Source organism: Camelus ferus, chromosome 23 (genome assembly GCF_009834535.1).
Source record: "Camelus ferus isolate YT-003-E chromosome 23, BCGSAC_Cfer_1.0, whole genome shotgun sequence".
Classification (NCBI taxonomy): Eukaryota; Metazoa; Chordata; class Mammalia; order Artiodactyla; family Camelidae; genus Camelus; species Camelus ferus.
In genome coordinates, this window is record NC_045718.1 from 25371896 (window position 1) to 25393988 (window position 22093).

Here is a 22093-nt window from a genome sequence, read left to right on the forward strand (position 1 = left end):
AAGGTTCTTTTATATACTCAGTGACTAGACCCATATTCACTCAATGGTCTAAGCCAGAAATCTGGACATTATTTTAAAATTCTCCTATTTCCTCCTTTGCCACATTCAATCAGTTACCAAGCTCTGTTAACTCTATCACCTAAATAATTTTCAAATCCATCTGTTTCTCTCCATCTCTACTGGAACTTTCAAAATCTAGGCTGCCAGCACCCTCTTCCCTTTCCTGGGTCCCTACAATGACCTTCTTACTCACTTTTCTGTCCCTAGTCTTGACCCTTCTCCTTCATTCTCTACACAAAGTAACTTATAAAATGGAAATCTGTATTCTAATTATATCATAGCTACTCACTGTAAAATAAGGGTGATATTCAAAATATCTAACAATTGTTAATAGCATATGCACCAACCTATCAGAGAAAAATACCAGTGCATCTACAATGAGAGACTGTTGTAAACACCACTTTGGACAAGCTAGGTTATTCATGTGATGATATATTTCCTACTAGTCTGTAAACTCTGTTATGCTTTAGATGAGGTATGTTAATGTTAACCTTGGTATCCTTAACACCTACCTTGACATATAGTAGCCTACTGTTGAACAAATGAAAAAATATGAATGAGGAGATACTTCAATCAGTCAATCAACCATCATGGTTTCTAGAACAAGTTCGTAACCTATACTGGGGGTGGGAAGTGGTGTGGATTTAAAAAATAGTGATCTAAGACTTTAGGCTCACTAAATTAAATAACACTTGGGCTTCTCTAGCTCTAATGTTGGATCTCACATTCAGATCTTACTGCCTCATTCTCTTGTCTCTTTAGGAAAGGGAGTGGCTCCTTTTCTTTCCCCCCTACACTACCCTCCACCCCCTGCTTCCTTCTGGACTATGCCCCAAAGCTAGAGACTGAGAAGTTTCACTAATGCCTATCGATTGATATCCTGGACTTAGTGCAACCAAATTCTCTATCGTATATCAAGGTTCAGTTAAGTCCACTTCAACAAATATTTGTGGACAAACTCTAATATAATCATAAATGAATCACATTTTCTTTCCCTTTAAGAGCTCATGGTATATTGGTGAAAATAAATGCACAAATGAGTAATTTAAGTGAAAAAAAGTCATCCAACATAAGACTAAAATCATATCTGGATACTAGCATTAGTGAAGCATGAAGAATTTTGAGAAGAAAATTTAGAAAATTTAGATATAGTTGATATAAAGAGACAGAACAAGAGCACCAATGGACAAATTCAGAGCTTTGTTGACTTCATTAACCTCATATTATTATTTAATATTATTTTCATTTTTATTACATTGTAGGGTTACATAATAGCTTTGTCCTCCCAGCACAAAGGGCTTCTAAAAGTCTTAATCCATTTTTAATAAGTGCTAAGATAGAGACATAAACAGGATGCTATCAGAGCATACAAGAAGACAATGCAATCAGTTAAGGAATAGGAGGGTAGGAGACAGGATTTTAGAAGCGATACTTGAACAGGGTATTGAGAGACAAGTTCACCAGGAGAAGGTTGGGAAGTGAGGGGAAACCTTTGGTGAGATCTTTTCATCACTCTGAGTTAGCGTTCCCAGTACTTCCTGGTGGCCTAGCTCTTCATCTGTTTCTCTCTGTTATCTATTAAATCTTCCACACTGAACCTTCATTATCTATCACTAAAAGGTATATCTCACTCCAAGACCCAGGATTGGCAGTATGCCAACAGCCAAGAATCACAGGTCATCTGTTCCATCCCATCCCACTAATGCTAGTTGGCTCAACGTTTCTACTTTTCACTTTTCACTCAGTGATCACCTACAATTCTCTTAATCATTAAACAGATGACAGCTTGCATCATCATCTATCAAAACCTTATTAGAAATTATCCTCTATAGGAATTCCTTCTCAATGAATTGAGAAGTATGCATTGAAAGGGCTTCCTTCTAATGAAAAGTGACTCATTGTTTAGAATTGTGTTTAGAATTCATAAATATATATCCAAGAATATAGAAATCTGTATGGCTGATCATAACTAATGTCATTTAACCAAGACTGTAAACTTTCAGCTGAATGTACCCAATCTCTCCTTGCTTCACATTGACCTGTCATCATTTCAAATGCCTAGAATAACACCCACTCTACAGAGTCACAACGGTTCATTGAATCCTCACCTAGTTCTTGTTTAGCCTTATTCTCTCACAATTCCTTACCAACATTAGTTTACTAGTGAAAATTTAATCAGAATGAGTGATGTAGGAAAGCCACAAAAAAGCCTTCAAACTATTAACTTCCACTCTTGATGGAAGTTAATAGTTTGAAGAATTAGAGCATTTCATGTGGGAGCAATATCAAAATAGATGACCTAAAACTAAAGCTTTTCTCCTCAGAATCTGCACTTACTAAGTTGTCTCCTGAGGCTGCTAATATTTTTCAGCTCTTTCTGAAAAGAAAAATAAAATAATGCAGTTTACTTTTTCCTCAATTGCTCTTTGCTCCCCTATGAATACAAAGACAATAGCGCATAAAGTGTATTCCTTACACCACTGATCTTGTGAGGTGTTCTAGGAAATGGTTGCTTTTGGAACCAACTTTGGTGATGCACAGCGAACACCAGCATGTTAAAGCCTACAGTAACGCAGTAAATGGCCTAGTTTCACTTTGTTAAATCTTTCATTTCACTAGTGTATTTGAGTGTCAAACAGATTTTCATCCCTCACAATATCCTTATCAACACCACGGCAAGGAACCCTGGATTGGGAAATGCTATGTTATCCCTCCACTGAATTCATACACTAATAGATGAATGTTGTAGAGTCTGAGGCATTTAATTTGACTTTATGTAGGAATTGAAGGCAGCAAATATTTTTTTGATGTTTGTTGTTTTTAGCTGCAGTAAGTAAGCAGAGGGCAGACAGTTGCATAACTTGAAGTCTTTACTTGTATAAACATAGTGTGATTTATCTCAGCTTTTACAAGTTTAGCAGTCACAACTGGGATGCAAAAGAAGCAAAAAGAAAAGCAGAAATTCTAAGGAATGAGAATATCAGTATTGAATCATACTGCTACAATCTAAGCGGACATTCCATGACTGGGGTTATGGTGAATGCAAAGTAGATGTTCCACACCACACACTCACTCCATATTCTCCTCTGGAAAAGGCAGTCAGAGTTTTGTTTCTGGCTCAGATCAGGGCCTGATAAATTGCCAGGATAACTGCAGGCTCTCACACAGAGATTCAGAGCAGAATTACAGCTTCTCAGCGTGGGAATCTCAGAAAGCGAGTAATTTAGGGCCCAAAACAGCCATTTTAATCATAGGACCGCTTCTCTTTAAAAGTATGGGATTTACTTACTTGACAGCCGTTTAAAACTTTGTTTCACTGGCCTTTCTTTTTCTAGGTGACATCCTCTATTTCCAGAAGATGCTTTGAAGTAACAGATGTTTAGAGGATTAATAGGATTTCAATTTAGTGCTTTACTGAGTTTCAGTAAAGCTGATTAATTAATCTCATTGTAAATTATTGCAAATATTAAAAGTAGAAAAAAATCACTAAGAAGAAATCAAAGATATAAAAACTCAGATGTTGATCCATGACACACTTTAGTTTTCTTAACAATTATCTTACCTAACTCAACTGAGTATCTTTTTGCACTGGGCCCGTGTACTGTGTCTCTTCTTATTTACCAACTTGGAGCAATCCTTGCAATTTTACTATTCATTCATTCATCCATTCATTCATTTGGCAAATAGTATCGACAGCCCATTTTGTGCCAGGCACTGCTGTTTTTTTTTTTTTTCATTACATTTTCAAATGATGGTGTTATTGTAATCAATGAAATCAGCATTTGCTTTTGCAATCCAAGCAAAACTTACCAAATTGAAGAATCTTGGAGATCTTGTCCAAAAACCTAGGTAACTGATACTCGAAGGAAATCAGATAAGGGGCAGGCTGTGAATTGTGCAAATCAGTGTTTTCCCAAGACATCTGTATCAGAATCACTTAAAGAGCTTATTTAAAATACAGTTTCATAGCCTCAAATCAGATTACCTGGGGTCATGGGCCCAGGAATCTGCATTTTAAACCAGTGCTCCAAGTAGTCCTTGAACCCCTGGAGTGCCGTTAGCATTCCTACTGAAGAGGGAAGAGACAGGAGCTCTGCACACACTCCCTCTAATGGGAATATCTTAACTTTACGTTTTTAATTTATTGGGGTTCCTGTATGATGTATTCAGAAAACACTGGATCCCAGTGATAGATCTTCTTTCAAAATCACTTCTTTTAAGGGCAACATCACTAGAAAGTCATATATATGAGACTCTAGCTTGACCCATCTTTGTATTTTAAACATGGGGTAGTGAAGAAAGCGTAGATTTTGGAATGAGAAAGATACACCATCACCACTTATTAGCTGTGTAAGCTTGACAACCTAATTAATCTCTGTAGGTCTTGGTTTTCTCATCTATAAAACTGGAACAATAGCAAGGAATAATGACAAAGTAGCTGTTCAGATGGAAAAATTTACACACAAATACCTGGCAAAAGACTTGACTCAGAGGGGTGCTCTCCGAGTTTTAACCCCCATCCCATTTTGCCGCCTTTTATAGAGGAGCCATAAAAACTCTTTTCTGAAATGCTGTTCTTGAAGACATTACCCTTTATGTTGTATAACATGTCAGCTGTTAAATCCCCTTTACAATGTGGCACCAGCAACAAGTTCATCGTTTTTTGGTTAAAAACACTATGTTTGTGTTTAATATCAATGGGAATTATACATACTACTATATTTTAGTTCAAGTTATCAGAAAATTTGGATACAAAATTAATGTTCAATAGCAGAAAGCATCTATTACTCTATGTTGTTTATATCTATGTTTTAAATATCATATTGTTTTAGCCATCCAATAGCTTTATTAAGAGTGTATATTGTCAAGTGGAAGAGCTGGAATCTGCCTATCTATGTGCAAATAAACTTCATTTATTTATTAGCTGAATGACGTCGGATGAACTATTTCTTAGCTTCAAACTTCCCAAGTACTAAACTAGGCTAATACTTCTCTCATGGAATTGTTCAGGGGATTAAATAAGATAAATCATACATAGCACTTAGAGCACTACGTGGCATTTGGTGTGCACTTTAATGATGCTATTCAGAACTATTTACCACACAGAGAGCAGTTACAATGCATGGTAAAAAACAGCATATAAACTATCTCAAGATGCAGAAGTGCGTGCAACATAAAGGACATATTATAAATGAATCATGTAGTAAATGATATTCTTATTTATCTCAGGCAAGAACACTCAACTACTACCTTTATGAAATTTTGATCTTGGTATCACTCCTAACTAACCATTACCCATGAAGGCATTCTTCAGTTTACTCTCAAGACTGTCTATGTGAGTGATGGCTGAGCAATCAGAAACGTACATGCATTGATTCATGTCCCATTGATCCATGTTACAAAGAGCCATAGAACTCTGAAGCATCTAGTCCATTCTCAGATGGTTCACTAGAGCAATCATGCTGAGGAAAAATACACTTTCTGCTCTGCTTTGCTCTGGTCTCCGCAACACAGACACTGCGAATGAAGGAACTACGCTGCAGGACTATCCTGTAGTTGAATGGTTAGTTGAACAGCTCACTTCCGTTTGCTTCTCTCTACCCATACACCAAGTTCATTACTATTAAAAATAAAACTATGAGATCTCAATTAAATATTTACAATGGGCAACACTGTGCCTGCAACACATAGTTCGTACAGACTTCTTTCTTTTTTCCTAAGAACCCTTATCTCTTTAGATGAGCCCAACTGCCTACTTCTCATCTTTTGCTCCTCAAATAATAATTAATATCCCATCTAAGACTCAGAGACAGTCACTGAAGCACTTAAACTAAGGTACTTGATTGACTTAGGAACAAGAACACCAAAACTGAAATCCATTAGAGGCACTCTGTGGACCATTATTGTAAAACTCCCTGGCTAAGGTAAAACTGAACTGCTTACCCCTTACCTTGCTGTAGAAGGAAATAAGATAGAATCTTCAGCCAAACTTGGTTGTTAAGGAGCTTCTGGGATCAGTGGCACAAATAATGAACTAATTTGTTGATTTGGTGGAAAGAGAAGAAAAGAAATGTTTTCTTTCTGGACTGAAATACAGTGTGTCCTACTTTGCACAGTTTAGCATCAGGAGGTTTGGATTTCCCAAAGGGCTTAACTGCTAATTAGCTGTGTGGAGTTACCGGTTGAGTATTGTTAAGCCTTACTGCCACAGTAGTTAGATGAAGCTAAAGGAATGATCTCTGTTATGTGTTGTGGCTTGACTTTACGGTGCTCTCCCTTCTATTTCTATTGTAGTATTTATGACACAGAGTTACGAAGATCATTGTGTATCTATCTTTCTCCCCCACTAGACTGGAAACTCCTTAAGTATAAGCTTTGTCCTGATTTAACTCTATTCCATGATCTTAGCTTGCCACTTAGCAGACACTTAGCAGACACTTACCAATGTGTGTTGAGTAAGCAGGGACTGAGTGAGGACCACTGAGAACTATTTTCCAGGACTTTGGATAACTACACATTCAGTGAGTAAACAATCACGAAAAACCAGACACCTACTCAGAAATAAGAACTTTTTCTAAGTACGAGATCGGCAAGATATATTAGTAATTACAGAGATCAATATAATCAGAACAAAAAACTATGTTTTCTATTGTTAGTTTCTCACCAAGTAGTTAAGATGCATAGGTGACTGCTCCCATCTAAATGACCTGGACAGGAGTAGAACTGATGGGCTGAGTCCAAGATGAGTGCCATCAGGACATGCCTCTTCAGGGCTTAATTAGGGCTGAGATAAGCCTATAGAGGAGGATGACTGCACTGTGGGCAGAACTGTCCCACCGGGAAGCAGGCACAAGAACAAACCCAGAGGATGTGCAGAGCACGCTTGGAATGGGCAATATTTACATTCGGCATGGAATCTGGCAAGCCGCTACATGAAAATATTGCAAGAACAGCCCAACAGGAGGCCATGTTGGGGTAACTGGCTACAGAGTACAATGTGGGATAGTCCCCTCTTTAGAAGAGAAAATGAAACATAATTCATCACATTCACATAACTCAGAGGGATGAATGATGGGGATTAAAAAAAAATGTCCATTCCTTCTCAAAAAGCTTGACAAGAACGCTGGGGTTCCATTATGTGCACATTTTGTAAAAACCAAATCAATAAAGGCGGACTGTCTTCCTTTTTCCTGATATTTACTAAACATGTGTTCTCTACTTATCTTGGTGGCGGATGGCATTTTCTATGAAAACTTTGTATGCCACGACTGTTTTTTTTTTCTTTTCCTATCTCTGTTGGGAATTCACCTTAGTTTATACACAGACGAGCATACTCTGCAGTTTTAATTTTCTAACTCACTTCTTAGGTAGGAGGTTTTGGACTGGACTGATTACATCCTACATAACAGGGTACTTCTCAGAGCCAGTGTGCCTTGCCAGGTATTTTAAACATCACCAATATAAAAAGATAGCCATTCACGTTTCAGAACATTAATTTAGTAGACATTCCGTGGTTTCTGCTAAGAACTAGTCCTGAACAGAAGGCTGATTGGGTCTAAGAACATGGTTTAATTTTTAATGAATTCCTCAGTTTCTATTTTGTGCCTATGCTAGCCTGCTAGGGCTGCCGCAACATAAAACTCCAGCCTGGATGGCCCACACAACAGCAGCTTATATTCTCACACCTCTGGAGGCTGGAAGACCAAACCAAGGTGGCAGCAGGTGTGGGTTTTCCCGTGGCCTCTGTCTTTAGTTTGCAGACGGCCACCTTCTCACTGTGACCTCATGTGGCCTTTTCCCTGTACGCACCCATCTGTGGTACCTCTCTGTGTGTTTTCATCTCCTGTTTTTATAAGGATACCAGTCAGACTGGACTAGGGTCCACCCTAACGGCCTCATTTTAACTTAAGCACTGCTTTAAAGGCCCTATACACCAAAACAATCACGTTCTGAAGTACCGGAGAGTAGGGCTTCGGTATATGAATTTGGGGAGGGTGGGCACAATTCAGGACATAGCAGCGCCTCACAGAACATGCATGAGATTAAAGATAATTATAATTAAATAAAATTAAAAAGTGTCAGAGCTCTGTGACAGCCAGAAAGAGGAAGTGGTGGGGATGTGGGCCTTGGGTTTGTTGGTTTCTTTATGAAAGGTGCACTTGTGAGCCAGTCAGATTGGTCAGCCCTGGAAGTGGCAGCATCTCACAGGTTAGCAAGGCCCCAAGATGTCAAAGCATCAGAAAATATACAAAATAAAATGATGCCTGATACACTGCTAAAGCACATGACGCTGCGCTGGTGCTTGAGGACTGCAGGACCACTCAACAATAGACATGCAAAAAAGGTAACAAGCATGTGTTTAGCATCTCTGTGTGTGTGGATATAGAAGTGAGTGGGGCAGAGTCCTGATCTCAAGGAACTTGCAGACCAAACGTAATGAAACTGACCTAAGGCATCAGACCAAAAAAATAAAATCTTAGAAGAGATGATCATCAATGTAAGAGGCTGACCATGATTTCAAGAACTATTAAGAAAAATGTAACGCATAGAAAATATTTAGAGACAGGACAAAGTATACAAATTTTAAGTTACTTTTGAATTATGTAAATACAGAACCATTGTTTCCAATGAAAACTTTAGCATCTGTCAATCAAAAGCCCAGAATAAAACTAAGTTTAAAATTATGAGGAATATACAGGTAAACAGATTTTAAGTTCCATCATTCACTCTTTAAATTCAGAAAGAGAGCATACTCCTCTCTCTAGCCAGTCTTGGAAACTCTAAAGATACCCTGGATTCCACAGGGCCTGGGCTGTCTGTCATCTTAAAGAAGTATTTGCTGAATTACTGAAGCTGAATCAATGCCTTTCTCCAGGTGTGTGTGTATGTGTGCACGTGTCTTCCTATATAATTTCATGCCTTTATACTTTAAAAGTCCTTGCCATTTGCCGTGGCTCTGGGGGCCAGCGTCTTTCTCCAGAGGGGAATCCCCCAAGTCCCTAGCTAGGCAGGGTGCCAGCACCCTGGAGGCAGATTGGGGAAAAGGGACCAAAGTCATTAATATTTGGTAATTTGGCAATATGGTAAATTTGCGTTTACCTTTTCCAGTCCAGCTCTTCCTACTGCACCTAGCATGCTCAACTTAGGAGCTGCCCAGTGTTTCTAGAACATAAAACACCACCTTTGCTGGGAGGTTGCAATGGAGCAGGGAAGCGTCCTAGGGATCCAGCTGTTCTAGACCTACTGTTTCAATAAATCTCTCTCTTTTCAGCCTTGTTGCTCATCTAAGTTTTTCACAGTACTGAGTTCTGTGGGCAAACTGGCTTATTTCTCACTGGGTTGGAAGGTGGGTTATAGTTCTCTCTGCTCTGCTAAATGTGAACACTCACTTCTCCATCACTTTTCTTGTTCCAAAAAAACCAAAAAACAAAAAACAATTTCGTCTTTGATCCATTGCTTCATTCTCTCCTGACTGTTCTCCTTGTCCTTGCGGGTTAATGCATTTCAAACAGTCACGTCTGTGTATTTGGGGAAGAAAAGGAGATACACTCTATTAGTCATTCTTCCATGCTGATGAGCAGTGCATTTGGGTGGAATATGCCTCCTCATTTCTGTATCATGAATGTCTTTCACAAAATCTGACTGTAGAAGGTGCTCAATGAGAAAACATCACTAAAGAGGAGACTCTGTAGGATAAATATATACGTTGATGACAAAGTTAGATAAAGCAGTTTGGTTCAGCAAGTATTTTCTGACCATGAATTTCATACCAGGACCACTGACACATGATATGAGAGTAAATAAAACACAGCTTTTACTTCCCGTGGTCCATACTGTAATGAAACTCCCTCAGAAAGGGGTGAATCTGAAAAACTGCAGTAGGATCAAGAGTATGTATTACCAGGCTTCTTTCTAGGAGGAAGAAAAAGCCACAGAAACCTGACTATAGTCACATAATTAAGAAGTTAATGGGCAATACCCTGTGAAATTAATTTACCCTTTAACATTCTTTATAAATGTCATCTTCTTTCTTTGAAATCTCTGCAACTGTGACAAGTCGAGTCTAGGCCAAAAATAGACAAAAATTGACTGTCTTTGTGTCTTCGTTTGCTCTAATTTTAAGAGGGAAAGAATGATGATTTATTTTAGCTTAGCAACCCAAAGAAATAAAAACATGCAACTTTAGAAGAAACCTCTCCCCACCCTAAAAAATGAAAATAACTAAGTTTGGCATCAGCTGCAAAAGAATCCCTTGGAAAAAGATGAGGACTGAAGATAATTAAGAGGAATGTATAATTCTGAACTCATTACCAGAAGCCTAGCTTAGACTAATTTAAGTAAAGTGGGAATTTATTGACTCAGTAGCTGAAAAGCTTCAGGTACAGCTGGATCCAGGTGCTCAAAAAGTTGCTGTCAAGACCAATTTTCACTCTGCTCTATGGCTCTGCTCTCCTCTATACTGGTTTCACTTTCAGACAAATTTCACCTTACGTTTACACCTACCAGCTTAACAATCTGCCGAAAGAAAGGGTCTCTTTCTCCAATGGTTGTAGCAAAACTCCTGGCCACGAGTCTCTGATTTGCCAAGCCTGAGTCACATTACCTCCTGTCACCCTTGATCCTGATTGACTCGGCCCACTCAAATCACCTGGACTGAGAGTGGGGTGAAATAGTTACCCAAAGGAAATCCAAGGAGATGGTGCCAGGAAAAGGGAGGATGGCTTTGAAGCCATCAAATACAATAGCTACTACTGGTGTAACATAACACTGGCCTTGGGCTTTTGGCTGCACACCATTTTTCAAAACTATTTAACTTGTGAAACAAGCCAGACTGCTTGGCACTGAAGGGTGGTTTTGAGTGCAGCTATTTTTGAATTATTTACTGATCTTCCACCACATTTGCCCCCAGCAATCATTAACATCTATCTCTTCCTAAAAGGCCACCTGACCAGAAAGGTTAAGAGAAACATTCAATAACCTCTAGAGAAAGAGTAGAATACTTATTTTTAGCTTTCTGGTATTTGATAATAAAGGCTTTCAGCCTGGAATGACTTCAATGAGATGTGTACATCTGAAGGCTGCCAACAACAGAAAGGGGGAAAAGTCAAATATTTAAAGAAATCTCCTTCCTCTCATCCAAAAGAGGAAGATCCTTAAATTTTTAAAGAAAATGTTAGTCCTATTTTTAATTCCTTTTTTGGGTTCTCTAAGTCTTAGTCTAAGAAAGATATCAGGCAGCAAAAAGCTTTAAAAACCAAAGCTTTTATACCGAGGACTCATTAACTTTTTATTAACAAGTCTTTGCTAAGGGAGAGAAAGAGAGAAAGCAGATCTTTCACAGGCAATCCAGTCCTTTACAATCTCAGTACCTTCCAGAGATGGCACCTGGAAGACTCCTAACATGAAATTTGCTCTGAGGAAGAAAGGCCCAAAATATCTCTTTGTAACAAAATGTGACAAAGGGGAGTTAGCATAAAATCTTATACTTGCACAGAAAGCACAACTGTTTCCCTGGAAACAGATCTGAGAAGTTATGCAAATGATATGAGTTAGTAGACATCTGACCCAAAGAATAAATGAAAGAGACAAAGTGGCTAACTGGGATACAAATCTGTTCTGTGGTGATCTATAAGAACAAATGTGCAAATCACGTCACGTGATAACCCTGGTGGTATGTGGAGTAAAGTGATGGACATACTGCTGTGGAATTCTGATGTGCCACAGTTCTGGGAATGTTCATGGTTGGTTCCTGCTCATGGTCTGACGCTGCTCAGAGTCAGTGGAAAGGAGGGATGCGAGGTGGGCCAGTGTGTCTAATGCAGTGATGGGTCCCCAGGGAAGTTGACATAAGCCTAGTCCCCTGTTTAGCCCTCCAGCCATTGTCCTGTTTGTGCTCTGCTTTGTTCTGTTTCTTTCCACCTCACTCTTCTCTTCAGGACAGCTCAGAATGCTGTTTTCTCCTCCATCACTGACTGTACTTATCTCCTAAATAACACACCCAGGTACTATGATGAGTGAACTATAATGCTTGTAAACTAATCAAGTCTCAGAAAAAAAAAAAAAAAAGAAAACCCCCAAAAAACAAACACCAAAAAAATCCCTTGATTATTACCCATCTTATCTTGAGAAGTCTTTTACTGGACTGATTTCTTTGTAAAATAAAAAGAGGCATTTTCAAACTAAATGCAGAATGAAGAAAGGAAAGATGGAGAATTCAAATTATTTAGTGGAATCAGATCATGAGACATATATATATATAATGTAACATCACACTATATATAATGATATTTATTATCTTAATATGTATATATACACAGACACAGACACACACACAGACACACACACAGACACACACACACACACACACACACACACACACTAGATTAACCTAGATTCAAATGTCAGCTCTACAGCTTACCTAACACGTGTCCGCTATTTTCCCGTAAACATCTTCCCTGCAAGCAGTTTCCCGTACAACTAACTGGCCTGAGGCCATTTTGCTGTAAAAGATAAAATAAATGATTGACAGTTACATCACACTAGAAAATGATAACAGATCAGTTTTTGCAAATCCTTTGGTGAGCTACTGTAAGCCACATACTGTTAAAATTTTCACCGTTTTCAAGAAATTTACACTCATCAGGAATCACGTAACCACTTTAGGGGCCGGGGGATAGGAGGAACTTGATTCTTTTTTGCCTCCAGCTTCTAACACTTGATAAATATGGGAAAGACAGCAAGAGAGAACAAGATGTTGTATCTAAACTGTCTAAAGAATCAATTATTAATGTTCTCAAAGGCTCTTGGGAATTACTACTCGTCTCTTACACTTGCTTAACTTCGAAAACATCTGATTCTGACGGGTAGGAGGGAGGACTGGCTCACCAAAGGATTTGCAAAGACTGGTATGCTATCATTTTCTAGGGTAATAAGACCACAACTGTCAATCAACCAGTTATTTTTAAATTTTAAAGCAAAATGGCTGTACAGCCAGTTAGTTGTGTAGTGAAATTACTTGCAGGAAATGTGTTTATGGTGTAAATACCTAGAACGTTACTGACACTATCACCTGGGGCAAGTTATTTAACTTCTCTGAACTTTCCTTTACTTATCTTTGTAAGGACGATTATACATAAAAGAAGACACCTAAAAAGTGAATATTTACTGAATATCAAGTACACTGTAAGCTCTAAATAAACGGTGGTAGTTGCTATGGCAGCAGATACGACCAAAACATTCATATTCTCAAATGCATCAGAGCTGAGCTGTTACTTAACACATAACGTTCTCCTTTGTTATATGAGAAATAGGACTAAAATCCAAGTCTCTTTACTACCAGAATATATATACTCTTTCCACCATTCCAGACAGGCTTTGAAGAATATTTACACCTGAACATGGGAATGTATCATGTTCTAAAAATTCACTTTAAACCAAATAATAAAATTGAAATTGAGAGTGTTTTCGACCCTGGAATCCATCCTGAGTCTCCATCCTGAAATCCAGTAAGAGACAGCAAAGCAGAGTTTCCATCTTTCTAGTGCTCCCCACTGAGATAAAAGCATCACTCAGTGCTGGAGGCCAACAGAGCAAATAATTACACTGAGTGCTCTTTCCACGGCCAACGAATCAAGAAGTGAAATTTGCTGTGGATGTACCAGAATGCCTGGGACATCAGCTGTCCTAAGAGAAGTCATTACATTAGACACTGAATATCCCGAGGATACAAATTGAAATGAGAAACTATTCTTGCTTACAGCCCCTAGAAGGAATCATAGCACATGCTCGTTGAGGACAAAATGTCAGGGAAAATAAATTCCATGAAGAAGGACATAGTGCTAGAAAAACCCAAAGAAAGGAATGATTAGTATGTGCTGGCTTGGGGATGTGAAAAGGATAGGATGGGGGTAAGGACAGGATAGTTCTTTATCCTAGAATTTCTAGGAGGTGAAAAATGGGAGCCTCACAAGTATGTAGAGAGAGAGAGACAGAGAGAGAGAGATGAAGAAAAACCAAGTAGTACCATCAAGATAAAAAGGCAGAGCAAAATAATTTAAGTCAAACACTGTGTACTGACTCATCATTTCACAAAATAATCCAGACCAGCAATGCAGTCATTAACATTTATTCATTCTTGGAGATAATTAAAGCTTTAGTGTCACCCCAACTAAGTATCTATCTCCATAGTCAATTCTGCTCTCCTTCCAAAAGAAAGCTGTTCTAATGCATTAAAGAAGTAAAGCTCCAACTTGATAGGTTTTTCTTTAGAAATCTATCATTTCTACGATTTTTAGAAAATAACTCACCAATGAACACAACTAAGGTTTTCAGGTCCTGTTGCTTTAAAGAAAAGTCAACATTGGTGAGGACTTCCAGAGTTGATAACTCCTACAAAATGAAAATTTAATATGTCTGCATCAGCTAAGTCTCCCAAAACAAATTTGCAAGATTGCCTCTGACTTTCACCATTTTATTCTTTCAGTAATAGTCCAGATGGCACAATCCATTGGGCACTGACATGATAATGAAGAAATTAGTTAAGAAAGTCAAAATGTGATTTATTTAAGGAAAAAAATCAGTATCAATGTGTAATGATCTCAAGTTCAAATGACACCATATGAAAAGAGCAATTAACATGCGTTTATCTCCCTAGAAGATCTCAATTTCATATGTTCAGTTACTTATGAGGAATAAAATCTAAGGACACATTAAAGAGTATTAAAACCTATAAGGTACCTTGAAAATGAGAGGAATGACTTATCTATTAACGAAAGTAACAGGAATTCAACAAATACCTTTTGGGGACCTACTAAAAATCCTTGTGCCGTGTGCTACAGAGCCTTGGACACATGTAATTACTCATAGTCTTGCAACAGATGACCTATCTGGGAAGAAAGAGAACGTCTAAGTCTGGCCCTAATTAGGACCTCTGAAGGTGATAATAAAAGTCATAATATTATTGGTATTAACTATAATAATTTTCCCATTTATTGCTCACTTTCTATGTGCCACACACAGAAATACTGAATTTCCCAGTAGCACCAACATCAAAAGTTAAAGATAAAGCCCAAATAGCCCATTTTTTCTTGTTCATCTCTTGGGTACACATTATCTACAGCTACCCAACCCTGTAAAACTATTTATACTTTTAACACATGACCAGTAACAATTTCTACCTTTCATTATCTAAGCTACACAGATTTCTAACATCTCTTTTATGTCCTAGAGCTGCCTTTTCAAGGGATGCTCCTTCATCAAATTTTTTCTAACTCTGTTAAGTCAGCCTTGAGGTTAGATTTTTTAAAAATGGCAGAAATAGCTCTAATTCCGAGGAGCTCATATTTCTATGGTTCTAAATATGGGTAGGACACTTTTCTACTTCTGCCTAATTTCTTCCCATCTTATACTCAACGCCTTAGTCAAGACCTCATTGGAGGAGGGTATAGCTCAAGTGGTAGAGTGTGTGCTTAGCATGCATGAGGTCCTGGGTTCAATCCCCAGTACCTCCTCTAAGAATGAATGAATAAATAAGTAAATAAATAAATAAACAAACCTAGTTACACCCCTCCCCAAAACAACAAAAAACAAACAAACAAAAACCTCATCAGGTTTTGTCGGTAAAAAGAACACAATGAAGCAGCAACTTTGGGAACTAGATTATTGGTGACCCTCTGGTTCCTTTCATGAGTCTTAACTATTAATGCTAAACTTGCCCCAGACTTGACTTTGCATTATTTTTTTATAAATGTATTACTTTCTACATGGCTAAATTTTCTCCCTCTTGATAAATTTCCAGAAAGTTCTTCACATGTGCTGGTTTTTCTCATCCAGGATTTTTCTTTCTTTCATGGCTTAGATTTTTACATTTTGGAACAATTTGGCATCATCTCTAAATCTGAAGAGTCCAGATGCTTAAAGATAATAAGATAAAATTCAACACCAGCTGGGATTCCTCAGACTTACAGACAGTTGTTTGTTTATGGCCACACTCTGTTTTCTGCCTTTTATACTGTTCCTTAACCATGCCAAAATGGTCCCAACATTGCCATGCACAGTTCCTTTTTGTAAAAATGTAAGAGTGGTTTTTGGAAATATTAAATAATATATACATCAATTGTTCTTTCCCCCCAAAACCCTAAAAATAAATTACAATACTAGTGAGGTTCAATATTTCTTCACAGAATCTTGGCTATATGGTTGTGCCTTCACCCTGTGTTTAACCATGAATCCTGTCAGATTCCTGGGTAGGGATGAGAGAACTAGACATTCATCATGGTTCTTAGAGTCTTTTCCAGAAAGCTCCTTAAGAACAGAAATCTGTTTTTTTTAGGCATAATGATTTTTGTCCAGCAAATTATGTTTTGGCCATTGTTAATGATTTGCTCTTGAGTTCTGTTCATAACTTACACAGAACAGTTCATCTCCAGAGATTTACTTACAGCTGTTGTTCATACAACAATAAAGTGATTCTGTTGTGTTGGAAAGAGTCTTGGCTCTAGCTGAACATCAGAGGGAGAAGCCACCATGTTCTGAGTGAAAGGTAATCGAACTACTCCAGAAAACCAACACATCTGGTAGTCAGAGAGGATTCCTATTTGTAGACTTTGATAGACTTATTTATGGATGTGGACAGAATTTCCCCTCTCTAGAATGGCGTTATTTGGAGTGGAGGACAAAATCACTTAATATAATATTCACTTAAAATACAAAATAGCAAATTCAGATGTCCAAAAAGTACTCCAGGGAAATGGCACCACCATTTACAGTTACCCTGAAAGAGAAAACAGTTCCTGGGCTGAGTTTGCGTGACGAACTGTAACGAAAGCTAAAGCTGAAATCAAAGCATTCAAATATTCTCAATTGTTATTGTCTCTTTTAACATTCCGGTAAAAATAAGAGCTTGCTTTTCATCTTGGTCACATCAAATTGATTTAACTACAATTTAAAATAAGCCATTTGTCTATAAATATGGTGAGAGTCCAAGACATAGCTAAACTTATCATTTCCCCAGTAGTCTTTATCTATAGAAAAATAATTATCTAGAACATATGCCAGAGAGTTCAACTGGCTGACATTAGAATTCTCTACTATTTCTAATCACTTCATGGTGCTATTTTACAATGAGAGTGACAACCAAGATGCGGTGAAGAATCACGCAAAGCAAAGATAATTTAAATATATATTTGGTTATGTGACAACTGAGTTTCCCTTCCTGTTCCTCAGCGTGGCTGACTGTGTAGTTACTAGATGCCAGTTGCTCTGTCACTTTGTTGGAGAGTTGTGTCAAGAAGAGGACAAAAAAAGGACTGGCTTTTTGCAAATGTTCATGTTGCTTGCAAATATAGTCAACATTTCTTGTTTTCTCCAAGAATTTATTTTTTCAGAATTGAACTTTAAGAACTACCGATACTTTCTGTTCTTCCTTATGTACTGCTCATAAATTTCCCCTTTGGATTCTTGAATTATCTATGGGATATTATGAAAGCAAAATATTACAAGCATGATTCCTGCCAAAAAATATTACAATTGTTTTCAAAAGTAATCTATTTCTCTCTGGATTTCTAAAGAATCCATGCGAGCCATTCCAATGGTAGATGAAAAATATTTCACAGCAAGATGTCAGCTTCAGAAAAGAGCATCTTAGACTCTCAGAAGCATCTTAGGATTACCTACATAGTCTTACAGTCTCCCCAGAAAAATATTCCACATTACTTACTCTTATTATCTTTAAGCTGACTTCAGATGTAACAGGTTTAAATCATAAGGCACTTTGAAAACTGTTCTCAAAAACTTTTCAATGCAAAATATGTACTTATTAAAACTTGCATTGAGCCAGTCCATATAACCATGCTTTCTCCTTTTTCTTCTTACCTGTGCAGCTACCCACAAGATAAGTTTAAGTCTACATAGATCATTTCTCCATGACACTAACAAATATTCACACAACCCTTAGAAGAATAAAAGCTAAGAGGCAGGACATATTCAAATTATTTCATTTAAAGGCAACTTAAATTTTAAGCTCATATATACTGTGCAGTTTTCATACACATGCCTGAAAACAACAAGGCATCAAAGAGAACTGTGTACCCAATTAGAGGACCAAAACAACAATAATGTATGAGTAACGATCCCACATCCAGTAATATGAAATATAATAATTCCTATTTCTATGCAAGTGGAGTAACTCAACACATCACTGGTTAGGGCCTCCTTTATTATCAAACTTACTAAGAGTAAGGATAGAACAGAGGGAATGTGACAATGAATATATATATGTTCATGTATAACTGAAAAATTGTGCTCTACACTGGAATTTGACACAACATTGTAAAATGATTACAACTCAATAAAAATGTTAAAAAAAAAAAAAAGAACAGACAGGAAAAAAATGGTCTGAATGGATTTAAAGATGTTTTCCTGAGCCTATGATTTGAGGCTGATGGAATACTATTTAGCTTTAAAAAAGCAGGAAACCCTGCCTTTTGTGACATGGGTGAGCCTGGAGGACACTATGCTAAGTGAGAGAAGACAGACACAGAAGGACAAATATTGTATGATACCATGCATACGAGGGATCTAAAAATTAGTCAAACTCATAAAATCAGAGAGTAGAATAGTGGTTACCAAGGGCTGGGGTGATAGTGAAGTGGGACATATTAGTCAAAGGGTACAAACTCTCAGTTATACAAAATGAGTAAGTTATAGAGATCTGTACAGCACAGTGCTTATAGTTAACAATACTGTATTGCATACTTTAAAATTTGCTAGAAGGGAAGCTCTTAACGTTAAATGTTCTTACCGTAAGTAAGTAAGTAAGTAAGTAAGTAAATAAATAAAGAGAGCGAGAGGAAACTTTAGGAGATGATGGATATGTTTATGTCATAGATATTGGTGAAGGTTTAACCTGTTTATACTTCCAAACTCGTCAAGTTGAATGTATTAAACATGTATAGCTTTTTATGTTAGTCATTTCTCAATAAAGTAGTTTAAAAAAAGACATGAGGTTAGCCAAACCCACACAGAATAGGCAGTATTAGGTAACTCTTCTAACTACAAATATTGCTCTTGCCAATTGGCAGCAAGCCATTTGGATGAGAGCATGTTAAAAGTGACCAATTCTGATGAAGAATGGAATTAAGTTGCAAAAGAGCAGCAAAAAGATGCAACTCCTTAAGTATCAATGTGCTGTGATGGGGAACCTTCCAAAGCTAATAAAAGACAAAAGACAGAAATATATGAAATGCAGGAATGGCTGACTAGGAACCCCCAATTAATTTCTGATTTGGAACAGGCACCAGCCTTTTTGGCTCCTGAGAGTTAGTTTAGTAAGTTCAATTTTCAAACCCATTTAATAATCTGATTTGATAGGGACACTTTTATTTGCTAGCTGCCAAGAGGCAGTCTTGCAGACTTATTTGATCTCAGTGGGCTGCTTCACAAGGATGGCACAATTCAAGTTTAATGAAAACCTACACTATTTACAATGAGCTGAGAAGAGCGTTCTGGTTTATTTCCTGCTGCGGCTAATCTGGAAATACAGTAACTTCCCAGTCATTCCGTTGAAGGAAAGTAAACTCATCCAATAGGTGAAGGTTTATTTCACCACAATCTAGAATAAATGAAATATTGAATGTCCAGAATATGAGAACATTCAAATACCCACCACTGATTTCATCCCTTGAACCTGAGGGGGTCCAGTCATATAACACCATTGCAACCTCCTAAGCTACCTCAGAAGCTGAGAAGGCAATTCTGGGGAAAAGCAATGCTGTGATTGGACACTGTCCTACCCAAGGTCATCTCTTGTTTCACAGTTCAACAATCAGCATGGAGTGTTCATCCAAAGATTTTTTTCTCTGATGTTTGGACCATAAAAAACAGGAGGTGAAATGCACAATTCCAAAATCAAAATAATTAGAGAAGTCTTGGTTGTTTAGCTGGAAGAAGCTATTTATCAGAAGATGGGGGAAATAAACAAACAAAAAATTGCCAAATCCCAAACTACCATTAGTTGTATTATCTATGTAACAGGATTCTTTGACCTGATTCTGGGCTTGGATCTCAGGTGCTGAGAGAGGATGGAATTACATCATCACTTTCTCAATACAGCTGTTTCCACCTGAGGTCGATGTGAGCATTACTTGGCCACCACGACATACATATTATGCAAGGGTGCAGCCTGGTGGAGCTGGATAATTTCCATCCCTCCACATAACTGTTAACATCCCTCGATCTTAGGGGTTGAGGAGGCTCTTGGCTTGGAGTAAAGGAACTAGAAGGAGCTAGATTCTTCTTTCTAATCCCTTCTCCCAACCACAAGCAAACAAAACCAAACCAACCAACCAAACAAACAAACAACAGATAAACTGGGGCGGGCTCGATTGAGGCCAGACTGCAGAAAAAATAATCAGAGCCCTTGAAGGGGAATAGAAAGCTCTGTGCAAGCAGGTTGGCCGCGGCACCCAGGAAAACACAAGTGCTGGCCTGGAATCCAGTCCAGCCCTGCTGCCCTGCTTAAGGCAGCCCTCTTAAACTCTGGCGTTAAAAGTGAGGTTCTGAACTAGCAGGTCTGAAGTGGGCCCAGATACTGCATTTCTAATAAATTTCCAGGTGATGCTGATAGGATCAGTTCATGGATCACGCTCTGTGCATCACGGCTTTAGGGAGCATACATGGGCACCCTGAAAGCGCTAACTTAACCGTTCTTAAATCTAGAGATTAAAGATTTTTCCCTTGTAGGATGGTCTACATACAACAAAACAGCCTCCTTTCCCCAACAATCGCACTACCCTCCTCTCACCCATGACATCACTCATCACAATTGGATTCCGATTTTAGTAAAATTAATAAAGCTAGTAGATCTCTTGTTTCATTAGCAGCTCTGCAGGAGAACATGAGAGAGAGAAAGGAGAAGCAGAAAGAGGCAGGAGAGCAAGCAGTGGGTAGCAAGTCCTTCCACAAAAGACCACAGGAATTGAGCCCAAATCACCACAAGAAATATCAGGAAAGGAAAATTACTAAAAAAGACCAAAAACTGACAGTAAAGTAGATGGGGATCCAGATCATTATAATTTGGGGATCTTAACACAAAGAGATTGGGAAACTACTAGACATAATGCCAGACACACAAATTAAATCTACAGCAGAGCACCTAACTGAACCTGTGAAGCAGAGAGCTCCTGAAAGTTTCCAGGAAACACTGAATGATAATTAGAAACTAAATACAATAATATTAAAAATGCCAATGATACTGTTTTTATTTCACAACTACCATCGCTGTTTCACGTTAATAAATGTTAAAACAGTATCAGGCACTTCATGGCTCAATCTCAATCTGTGTGTCCAACCTTATTTTTAATGAAGATCTTAACACTGCCAATCAAGAATTCTTCCAATATGATGCAGATTGGAACTGTGCTGGAAGTGCATGAGGAACTGTTACTTGAAGAACTAGATTTACCATCAGAACAGAAACTCGAGCGTAAAGCTCAGCTTAATGTGACGGACAAATCTTTCATGTTCAGCCATTTTTGTTGATGTACGTTGTCATAAAAATCCCCGAATTGGAGTGCCTTTGAATAGGCTAAGCACTATTGAGTTGACCACAGTTCCCAGTTCAGATGAGCAATTTAGTAAATTTATTCGCTTGGATTCCAAATGCATTTCAGTTACAAACCCGTATTGAAGTATTTTAAGGAGATAAGTTCTCTTTTTCATTGGTCAACAAAGTATGAGTAGTTCTCAGATTTGTGTTTAGACGTGAAGTTAATTCTCTGATTTATTGATGGCAAGGAGCTCAATATTTACTCAGGGACATAGGACTTATACACAACTGGCTACAAGACAAGACGGAGCATAATAACTGCTATCAAAGAGGCCAAATAACAACAAGTGTTTTGAGAGCACAGAGGAAAAACAGTTCAGGACAGTTTTCTTCAAAATGCTCTCTGTTGAAGAATGGGCAGAATTTAACAATCAGAATGACCTGGAAGTCTGGAAGAGGGATACTGAGGAAGGAAAAGATAAAATCCCA

The 22093-nt window shown here is 38.0% G+C and overlaps 1 protein-coding gene across 8 annotated transcripts in view; it reads right to left on the bottom strand.

The window, feature by feature from the left end:
• The window catches only part of RGS7 (regulator of G protein signaling 7), a 243108-nt gene that overhangs the window by 100501 nt on the left and 120514 nt on the right, over nucleotides 1-22093 (bottom strand). For 2 of the 8 annotated variants that reach the window (XM_014560015.2, XM_032466503.1), the window contains one exon: nucleotides 12479-12560. The exons of 5 other annotated variants lie outside the window; for them this stretch is intronic. In XM_014560015.2, the coding sequence (XP_014415501.1) occupies nucleotides 12479-12560 (82 nt within the window). Of the gene's footprint in view, nucleotides 1-12478; nucleotides 12561-14366; nucleotides 14449-22093 lie in introns of all 8 variants that reach the window. One more of the 8 variants, XM_032466504.1, reaches the window with a different exon arrangement.